The sequence below is a fragment of the Hipposideros armiger genome, unplaced genomic scaffold (assembly GCF_001890085.2).
Source record: "Hipposideros armiger isolate ML-2016 unplaced genomic scaffold, ASM189008v1 scaffold_128, whole genome shotgun sequence".
Lineage (NCBI taxonomy): Eukaryota > Metazoa > Chordata > Mammalia > Chiroptera > Hipposideridae > Hipposideros > Hipposideros armiger.
This window is the reverse complement of record NW_017731478.1, coordinates 1,930,007-1,940,688: the sequence shown is the minus strand read 5'-3', so window position 1 is coordinate 1,940,688 and position 10,682 is coordinate 1,930,007. Positions and strand designations below refer to the sequence as shown.

Genomic DNA, 10,682 nt, shown 5'->3' with positions numbered 1-10,682 from the left:
TTCCCAAGGTGAGTGCTTCAAAGGTGAACGTAGTGATATTCAGCAGTGAGGTGTGGAGCACTTTTTCCAGGATGAGTTCACGAACTTAATTGTCCGGCCTCATATATACAACATTACATAAAGGTATGGAATGACCTCCTTAAACGTACTGAGTAAAAACAAGGGACAGAATAAAATACGTTACTGTTTGTGCAAAAAGAAAAGCAAATATATGATTGTACCTGAAGAACATATCTTGAATGGATTATCCAAAAGTTTGAGTGACTCAGAGCTGGGTTCAAATCCAGGCTCTGTCATTTCTGCTGTGTGAAAATAGCCAACACAATAGTGAAGGAGAGAAAAAAAGTCAGAGAGGACTGACACTACCTGAGTTCAAGATTTACTCTAAAGTTACAGTTATCAACACAGTGTGGTACTGACCAAAGAAGAGGCAGATCAATGGAGCAGAATAGAGAGCCCAGAAATACAGCCATATAAATATAGTCAACTGATCTTTGACAAAGGAGCAAAGGCACTACAATGGAGCAGTCTTTTCAACAAACGGTGCTGGAAAAACATCCACACGCAAAAAAAAAAAAAAAAGAAGAAAAAGCAGCAGCTACACACAGACCTTACGCCTTTCCCAAAAATTAACTCAAAATGGATCTCAGAGCTAAATGTAAAACGCAAACTATAAAACTAGAAAATCACATAGGAGAAAAACCTAGATTTTCTTGAGTATGTTTGATGATTTTTTAGATACAACACCAAAGGTACGATCCATAAAAGAAAGAATTGATTAGCTGGACTTCATCAAAATTAAAAACTTCTGTTCTGTGAAAGATACTGTCAAGAGAATGAGAGAACAAACCACAGGCTGGGAAAAAAAATATTTACCAAAGATATATCTGAAAAAGGACTGTTAATCCAAAAGATACATAGAACTCTTAAAACTCAACAAGAAAACAAATAACTTGATTAAAAAGGAGGCAAAAGATCTGGACATACACCTCACCAAAGAAAATATACAGGGCTGGCCGAGTGGCGCATTGGTTGGGAGTTGGCTTGGGACACCAGCTCTGAGCAGCAGGGCCCCGGTTCCGATCCCACAGAGGGCCAGTGACACTGCCCTCTACAGCTAAGATGCTGAATAATAGCTCGACCTGGAGCTGGGTTGCCGTGAGTAGCCGGCGATGGCGTAGGCTGCAGCCCCTGCTGCAGTGGGCTGCTGTAAGCTACCGTGAGCTGCCGTGAGCGGCCGGCCAATGGCCAGCAAGCGACTGCCTCACCCAGGAAGAGCGCAATGATAATCCTAACATGGGCCAATGAAGTCCACAACTAGACTGAAGAACAAAAGGACAGCAACTTGTCTGTTCCCCTCCCCCGATTCCCAATAAAATCTTAAAAAATAAAAAAAGACAATATACAAATGGCAAATAAACATATGAAAAGATGCTCAAGGTCTTATGTCATCAGGGAATTGCAAATTAAAGCAACAAGATACCACTACATACCTAACAGAATGGCCAAATCCAAAACACCAACACAGCCAAACGCTGCCGGTAACGTGGAGCAACAGGAACGCTCATTCATTGCTAGAGGGATGCAAAACGGTACAGTTACTTTGGAAGATAGTTTGGCGGCATCTTACGAAACTAAACATACCCTTAACCATATAATCCAGCAATCACGCTCTTTTGTATTTACCTAAATGAATTGAAAATTTATGTCCACAGAAAATGGAATATTATTCAGTGCTGAAAAGAAATGAGTATCAAGCCATGAAAAGACACGGAGAAATCTAAAATGCTTACAACCAAGTGAAAGAAGCCAGCCTGAAAAGGCTACACACTATGGAGACATGAAAAGATCAGTGGTTACAAGTGGTTATGGAGGACCAGGGTAAGACTAGACAGATCACAGAGGATTTTTAGGGTGTGAAACTATTCTGTATGCTACAGGCGGTGGTGGCTACATGTCATTATATATTGTCAAAAACCCCAGGATGTACAACACCAAGCGTGAACCCTAAGGTAACACCAAGAGTGAACCCTAAGGTAACAACAAGAGTGAATCCTAAGGTAAACTATAGACTTTGGGTGACAACAATGTGTCAGTGTGATTTCATCGATTGTTACAAATGTCCCCCTCTGCTACTGGGATGTTGTTGTGGGGGAGGCTGTGTGTGTGTGTGTGTGTGTGTGTGTGTGTGTGTGTGGCAGGGCAGAGAGTATATGGGCAATCTCTGTACTTTCAGCTCAATTTTTCTGTGCATATAAAACTGCTCTAAAAAATGAGGTATGTTAAAAAGCGGTTAGAATGGTGGAATTTATATTATGCATATTTTACTGCAATAAAAAAGAGAAGAATGCTCATAGCAGCTTCATTCATGACATCTCCAAACCGGAAACGGTGCAAATGCCCATCAACTGTAGAATGGCTCAGTGAACGGTGGAATGGTCCCCCAGTGGAAGATTATGCAGCAAGAGAAAAAGAACAGTCTGCTGCTACACACACCACAGATGAATCTCAAAAACAAAGCACTGTGTGCAGGAAGCAGTGTACAAAGTAGTGATACTATACAATTTTATTTGTATCAAAGTCAAGTACAGGCAAGACAGATCTTTGCTTTTAGGACCCTTGGGAGATGGGTAGTGACAGAGGGGACATGGAGAGTGGGGGATGGGCTTCTGTGAGGCTGGACTGTTCTGCTTTGGATCTGGGTGCTGATTACATAGGTGTCTAGTTTGTGAAAATTCACCAAGATGTACACTTACGATTTGTGCCCTTTTGGTACCGGTAGTACATGTTAACTCAAAGGAATGTGGTATATACACATATGTACATATACATACACACACGCACACATATATGTGCCCCTCTGGAACCAGACAGAAGGATGAGTGTTCTAATTCTCACAATGTTTATGACCCTAGACAGGCCCCTGAACTTTACGGAGCCTCAGTTTCCTCATCTGTAAAATGGAGATAATGGAAATACCTCATGAGCTCAACAAAAATATGCCACTGCTGGCTGGCAGTCACACTGATTTGTGCTTACTGTTAATATTCTTCTTCCTGCCATTCTCTTTGGTGACTGAACCCAGGCTGGGGCAGGGTGGGGGCGGGGACACTGTTTCCAAGGAGGAGGAGGGCCCTGGGGAAGGCCAGTGCAGGCTGACAAGCAGAACACGCTCATCTTGCAAACTGCTGTAAAGGGAGAAACTTGACCGGGTGAGCTGGGGGAAGGCTGCATGAGCCAGGCCTGCACAGTGGCAGGCTGGAGAGCCCGCCTGCCCTGGGCCTCCCGGGGGAGATAGGCAGTTAGCCGTGTGCTGAACGTCAAGCTGGGGAAATGATCTTTTCCTGGATAGCAGGGCCCTTTACTATCGCTGGGCAATCAAGACATCCATGAAACTTTAAACACCTTCTCAGGCCCCACAGCTCTGGGCCAGTCTCCCCCTTAAGGAAGACTGGTCACTTTATAAGTCTTGGGCTGGGCCCATGGTCCCCATGGCCCAGTAACCTTGATTTCATGCCTGAATTGAAGAGAGCCATGGAGACCTGGCTGTAACTTTATGAACCCAGCAGAGTCAGACTTGGGTTCCACTGCAGACTATGGAGTCTGCGATGGCGCTTATGAGCTGTGTAACCTTGGGTGGATCATTCAACTTCTCTGACCCTCATTTTCCATATCTGTAACACGGGGATAGTTCCTATGTCATAGGGTTTGTTGTGAGGATTAAACAGCTTCCCTGTGCACAGAGGGTAAAATCCAAAATGTTAACTATGGCCTCCCATGCCCTGTGATTTGGCCCCAATACCACCAGGCCCCGTTCCCTATGGTTCACCCTTTGAAACGCCCTGCCCACCGCACAGCCTCTGCGCTTTCAGTTTCCCTGCCTACAATCCTCTCCTGCCAGATCTTGCTGCAGCAGTTAGGACTCAGCTGAAATGTCACTCTTTGGAGGGACTCCCTGTCCCCTGTCTAAAGAGGACACCACGAGGTACTTGCCATCCTATCACCCACTTTATCTCGTAGCACTCACAACTGAATGAAAATGACTTGATCGTGTAGTTGTTTCCTTCCTTGCTTGTCTCCCCTGCCCCCCACCTTGACTGAAAGCTTCAGAAGGGCAGGGACCTTGTCTGTCACTCAAAACATACTTCCAGGGCTGCCAGAGTGGCTCAGTTGGTTAAGAGCTCGCTCAAGAGTGCGAGCTCTGAGCAACAGGGTTGCCGGTTTGATTCCCGGCCCGAGCTGAGCGCCACTGAGCTGCCAACAGGTGGCAGGATGGCTCGGCTAAAAAAACAACAAAAAAAACCCCCACACTTCCACATGCACACCTCACACACTTGTAGACACACTCACACATTCATAGCCATACACTCAGGAGGGTCTGACAGCCCTGCCCAGTCAGTGTGAAAAGCAATCAGGCTGTTGGTGTATGCTTTGCCCAGGGAGCAGGGGCCCACCCCTGGCCCCCCAAGGCACTGGGGACAGGCGGGGAGACTTTGATGGCTGGAGCCTTGGACCCCCAAATGAGCTGATAGAGACAGCTGGGGAGGACGGCCTGGCACGGTATCGTGGAAAACGAAGGTCTCTCATCGCCCTCTGGGCTGTGGGGTCCCTTGTGTGGGCCTCCGAGCTCAAGTTGCCATGAGAAGAAAGGAACAGGGCTGTGCCTGCCTGTGTGAGTGTGAGCAGGTGTGACTTGTGCGAGTACGTGTGTGAGGCTGTGCATGTCTGAGTGTGCGATACTGGGCGTGCAAATACCAGTGTGTGTTGATGGCATGTGTGGTTGCATGTAAATGTTAGCATGTACGTATGTGCTGGAGTACATGTATGCATGAGTCACATGACTCACATACATGTGACAAGCACAAAGAGAAAAATCAAATTCCATCAGTGTCACCCTCACCACTGAACCCCCATTGTGAACCGGGAACTCAGAGGTCAGACTGCTGGGTTCAAACCCTATATTTGTTCGTTACTGGTGATTGAGCTGGGGCAGGTCACTGCACTTCTGAACCTGTTTCCCATCTGTAACATGGTGCTATAACAAGTACCCAGCTCAAATATGTGCTGTAGGGATGAAAGGAGACGGGGTGGTGGTGGTGATAGATCCACAGGTACAGCAGAGAGAAGGCCTGGTCAGCAGTTGTCATTTGTAGTTAGTCACCTGTTTACCTGGAGTAAGGGCTGGAGTCTTGGGGCCCCAGAATCTTCCTCCCTACCCCCATCCCCGCACCATGCTGAGCTGTGGAGGGAACTCTAGGGCAGGCAAGGGGCAGTTCCAAGAAACACGACTTGCTTCCTTGCTCCACGCGTTGCTTTTCCCATCTCAGTAATAGGGTTGTCTTCCATGCTTCTTCACAGAGCTTTGCAGAACTGGGCCTGCGGGGTGCATGACGGGGTCCCAGAGGCAGGGTTTGTGTGTGCTGTGATAGGTCTCCCCGAGGTTGCGACCCACGCTCTGTAAGACAGAGGAAGACTGCGCGGTGCAGAAAGCGACCCTATTCATGGGGGTGTGGCCACGGGAAACCACTCCCCATTCACCGCCCACATTTGAATGGTTCGGGAGCGCCACCGGAAGTCACGTCCGACGGAGTGTTTTCGTGGAGACACTCACTGGGCAATCGGCGAATTCTGGTGGCCGTGGCAACCGGAGAGCGGAGCAGGGACCTAGGACAAATACTAAATGCAAGCTCAGACGCACAGAACAGGATGGTTCATAGCAGTTGGAGGAAACGAGATAGGACCGCAGAGCGCCTTCACCTGTCCTCGTGGGGTTGGCTGGTTCTTTTCAAAAGCTCCGAGCAGAAAAGGGAGACTGCAAAGTCTTGGGGTTCCGAGTCCCTGCTTCGCGTCCGTGAAGGTGACTTTCACCTATCTGTAAAGTGGGGCGATTAATCTCCGCCTCATGAATGGGGACACTGTGAGGCGGAACTGAGAAGGCCCCACACCGGCACTGGAGCATCTTTCTGCACCGCAGACCGTTTACTGGGGCGGAGTCTTCGTTCTTTTCTGCGCTTGGAAATTTGGAGCGGACCCTTGACTGGTTTCCCCGCCTCCCCGGACCCCTTCGGAGAGGGGCGTACCCGGAAGTGCTCCTACGGAATCCGGCGGGCAGTGCTCGCCTCTTCACCATGGCGACGGCCCCGCGGCGCTTTTTCCGATGCGCCTGCTTCTGCTCTGAGAACTTGTACGTGGCGCGCTACGGGCTGCATGTGCGCTTCCGGAACGAGGAGCAGCTGCGCCAGGACTATGGCCCTGTGAGTGGCCTCCATCGGCTCTGCGGAGCACGGGCGGGGAGGGATAGTAGGGGAGGGACCCTTGTCCCGCGGTCGTTTGCTTCGCCCGTGGCGCGCACCGCGCGTGCTTCGATCTGACAACAAGAATGACTTCACCTCTCAGTGCCTCGGTTTTCTCACCTTAAATAGGGATAACTACCTCCTTAGCGAGGTTGTCATGAGGAACGAACTAACATACATGTAAAGGGCTTAGGGCGGGGCCTGGCTTCGTGCTTAACATGCTTATCGCATTTCACCCTCGATGATCCTGTTAGATCGGGGCTCTCATCTCCATTTTAGGAGGGGAAACTGAGGCTGAGATGTTAAGTGACTTGCCCAGGGTCACACAGACCTTTTTGCTCCCAGATCCTGCGCAGCAGAGGCTGCGTCAGCCCCAAGGACTTCCAACAGCTGTTAGAAGAGGTAACACTCCCGACCCTCCGCTGCCCCCTACACACCCAGCCTGGCCCTTCCGTTTTAGATTTGTGTCAGCAGTTTGAGGGCTCTCCCAGCTTCAGACCTGCCAGTCCCAGGTCCCTGAGGGGCTCCTTAAACCCTCCGCTCCCACTTCCTGTCCCCACTCACCGCAGCACCTGGGTTCTGGCACCAGAAAAAGAGAAAGAGGAAAATGCCAAATTGTCTGCTTCATGCCCTTCTGGGATGAGAAACTTGGGCTCAAAGAGGGGAGTCACTTGCCCAAGGTTTCACAGCAGCTGGGGCTGAGGTCCCTCCCAGGGCTGCCAAGCTCCTGGCTATCCCAACCCTGAGCCTGCTTAGGCTGGCCCCAGGGCTGCTCGGCTCCCTCCTTGTTCCTCACCTGGGGGTGAGTGTGGGAAGCTTCTCAGGAGAGCCCTCTGCAGCCTCTGGGACACAAGACTTGGTTGGGACTCTTCCCCTCGCTGAGTGGGCCCAGCTGGTTGAGGTGCATCTAAAGGCTCTCCTCCCAGCCATGCTCAGGCTGGTGCAGCCCAGAGTGGGATGGGCCCCCTTCTGGAAGGAGTTCCCTTCAGCTCACAGCTTGGCACCTGCAGTCGACCCTGCCCGCGTCAGGAGTCGAGGGAGACTTGGCTGTCAGCCTGGGCCCTGCTCTGGCCTTCCTGAGCCTCAGTTTCCTCGTCTGTACAATGGCCTTGGGAGGTGGGGGGTGGGGGAGGCCCTGTCCTGGTAAGCAGGCCCTGTGCCACCCCAGCTTGAGCAGGAGGTGAAGCGGCGGCAACGGCTGGGGCAGGAATCAGCTGCCAGAAAAGCCCTCATCGCTAATTCCTACCGCCCGGCGAGGCCAGAAATCTACAACGCGCTGCAGGTACCCGGCAGGGGCAGGTTACTGGGAGGAGGAGGCATCCAGGCTGGAGGGAGGCGTGGGGGGCTGCCTGTCCCACAGCTGGTGTGTTTTGCCCCTAGGATGTGGTTCTGGCCCCCGAGTTCCTGGCTGCATCTGAGTACAGCACATTGCCGGGCGCAGACCTCAAGGGCCTGCTCCAGCGGCTGGAGACAGTATCGGGTGAGGTCTGGGCCCCGTCACCTGACAGGACTAGAGGGTGTGAGACTGGGGTCCCTCTGCCGATCCTGTCTGCCTCCAAAAACCAAACCATCAGGAGCTAGAGAGTACAGGGGCGAGGCATCTGCATTCACTCACTCACTCGCCCAACACGTAGTTATTGAGTGCCTTGTACCAAGCGTGAGCCAGCTGGGGATGACTGAAGAGCTTAACGAGGACAACTGAGACAGGTATAGGCTGGGCTTAAGGGATCAGCAAGGAATGGCGAAGGACACCCCCCAGGGCTAACAATAGTGGGGAGCAGTTCCCGTCCCTAGACCTGAAGGAGTGGGCAAGAGTGAGTTTCTTGAAGCTGTTACAACCTAGAGCTGTAGGAGGGGCTGCCAGACAGCCGCCACCATAGCCTTGAGCAGAGGCGCACAGCCATGCCCCACTCCGAAATGCTCTCCGCCTGCCCGATGTCCTGCCTGGGTCTCCCTGTCCTGCCTGGGTCTCCCGTTGACTAAACCCAGCAGGAAGTTCCAGGCCAGGGAGCCTTGCAAGTTCCCTCGTCCCTGTTTCCTCATCTGTGAAATGGGAGCGATAATCCCACTCATCTCGAAAGTTGTGCTGGTCAGTGAGAGGGGTACATAGCAAGTGTTTTTCTAGTCTTACGATTACTGTTATCCCGGGTTGGGGGCATACCGTGGGGAGACAGATAGAAAAGCTGCTCCCCTTAGGGAACCTGCACCCTGTTGGGAGCACAGGGTGGAATGTGGAATGGAATCCCGCTCCCAGCTTCGGGGGGCCCCCCCGCATTGCCTTCCACTTCCCAACAGTTGAGATTGTGCAGAGGCTGGTGGGCCTGGGCCTGGGCTGTGAGTTGGCCAAAAGTATGTGTGTGGGGGCACACGAGCCCTGCACCCTAGGGGCATTGGTGCGTCTGCCAAGAAATGTTCCTATTTCCATTCTGAGCCTGGCCTTGCCCCACCAGGTCCCTGCGAGAAAGAGGAGCTTCTCTCAGCCTTCCTGTGTGGGAAACAGAGGCTCCAGGAGACATCTGAGTTGGGGTGCAGACTTTGGCGGCTTGTCGGGGGATGGATGGAGAGACAGCCTGAGGCTGGCTCTGTGGTGCTGGCTTTGCTCCATGGCTGGCCTGCTGTGTGTCTTTGAGCTAGTCCTTTCCCACCTCTGGGCCTCATCAGAACTCATGTCTGAGTGTGGAGGCTAGGCCTGTGGGCACCCGTGAGAGGCCCCAGGGACGAGCGGGGGGTCCAAGAATAGCATTTCCCCGCTGCACACATGGTACATCATTTGATCATCACAACAGCCCTGAGAAGGGAGTGCCCGCATTACCCCCATTGTACAGATGAGGAAACTGATACTGGGGGAAGGGAAAAGACATGCCCAAGCTCACACAGCTCACAATGGAGAGACTGAAACCCACACCGGAGCTCCCGGCCAACAAGACTGTCTGTTCTCCTGCAGAGGAGCAGCGGATCTACCGGTTGCCCGTTTTCACGGCGCCGTTCTGCCAGGCCCTGCTGGAGGAGCTAGAACACTTCGAGCAGTCGGACATGCCCAAGGGGAGACCTAACACCATGAACAACTATGGGGTGCGTGAGGCTCCACCTGGTGGGCCTAGGAGGCAGGGGCACCTGGGTCTGGGGAGACTTACCTGCAGTGCTTGCTGCAAACGAGCTGTGTGGCCCTCTCTGTCTGCAAAATGAGATCATGGAAGGATTGTTAGGAAGTTCAACAAGTCAGGGGACTCCCCCAGGGAACCAGGGTGAGGCCCCACCAGTTTCCCTGCCGACCCCTGGGGATCCCCTCCCAGGTGCTGCTACATGAGCTGGGCCTGGATGAGCCGCTGGTGACGCCACTGCGGGAGCACTTCCTGCAGCCGCTGATGGCCCTGCTGTACCCAGACTGTGGTGGGGGCCAGCTTGACAGCCACCGTGCCTTCGTGGTCAAGTACGCACCGGGCCAAGACCGCGAGCTGGGCTGCCACTATGACAATGCTGAGCTGACCATCAACGTGGCCCTGGGCAAGACCTTCACGGGGGGCGCCCTATACTTTGGGGGCTTCTTCCAGGTTAGTGTGTGTGACCCATGGGGCAGGACCTGGGGCAGCCGGGACTGCCCAGGCCTGAGTCCAGCTGTCTGCAGGCTCCTTCAGCTCTGGCCAAGCCCCTGGACGTGGAGCACGTGGTGGGCCAGGGCATCCTGCACCGGGGCGGCCAGCTGCACGGGGCCCGGCCCCTGGGCACTGGCGAGCGCTGGAATCTCGTCATCTGGCTCCGGGCCTCTGCTGTGCGCAACCGTCTCTGCCCCATGTGCTGCCGCAAGCCTGACCTGGTGGACGACGAGGGCTTCGGCGACGGCTTCACCCGAGAGGAGCCCCCCACAGTGGATGTGTGTGTGCTGACTTGAGCCTACTTGGGACCTGTGTGTGTGGAGGGCTCTGCCACTATGGGTCAGGTGGGGCAGAAATAAACTCCCCGCAGCCCTTGGCACTTCTTAGTTCAAAAGGACAAGCAGGCTTCTGGGTCATTTTTTCAGTAGTCAGGCTGGCTTAGGTCGGGTTTATTAGAATCAGAGCCTGAGATTCCTGTGCAAGTGGTTTATGGAGGGAATACCCTCAGGAGAAGGGCGTCAGGGAAGCAGGACAGGGCAGGAAGGAGCTGGACCAAGATGTGGGATTAGATGGCGTCTAAAATCAGGCCATTCCCACCAGAGCTCTGGGGCATGCATCTACCAATTTGCCTCCAGCATCAGTTATTGGCTACAAGGTGTGTGTGTGTGGGGGGGGGGTGGAGGGGGGCGAATAGCTTCCCAGACAGCCACCTCTAGGACAAGTGGCTCCCAGTGGCCAAAGGAATCTTCCTGAGAAACGTCCAGATGTGAGCTGTCAGCAGTGACATTACAGCTAG

At 53.0% G+C, this 10,682-nt stretch overlaps 1 protein-coding gene and 1 long non-coding RNA gene across 3 annotated transcripts; one reads left to right on the top strand and one right to left on the bottom strand.

The window, feature by feature from the left end:
- Window positions 1-22: 22 nt before the first annotated feature.
- LOC109386119 (uncharacterized) lies at window positions 23-9,580 on the bottom strand. Its single transcript, XR_002124733.1, has 3 exons — window positions 9,428-9,580; window positions 1,494-1,574; window positions 23-148 (listed from the first exon to the last, which is right to left on the bottom strand). It is a non-coding gene; the product is annotated as an uncharacterized LOC109386119 (long non-coding RNA).
- OGFOD2 (2-oxoglutarate and iron dependent oxygenase domain containing 2) lies at window positions 5,089-10,676 on the top strand. Of its 2 annotated transcripts, XM_019649028.1 has the most exons (7): window positions 5,089-6,254; window positions 6,639-6,695; window positions 7,462-7,575; window positions 7,674-7,773; window positions 9,238-9,365; window positions 9,587-9,844; window positions 9,919-10,676. In XM_019649028.1, the coding sequence occupies exons 1-7, from the start codon at window positions 6,129-6,131 to the stop codon at window positions 10,180-10,182; spliced, it is 1,047 nt and encodes a 348-aa protein (XP_019504573.1). In that variant the 5' UTR covers window positions 5,089-6,128; the 3' UTR covers window positions 10,183-10,676. The 2 variants fall into 2 exon arrangements, with proteins under 2 accessions (XP_019504573.1, XP_019504574.1); XM_019649029.1 differs by having other exon boundaries at window positions 6,163-6,254; window positions 6,573-7,575.
- Window positions 10,677-10,682: the final 6 nt, after the last annotated feature.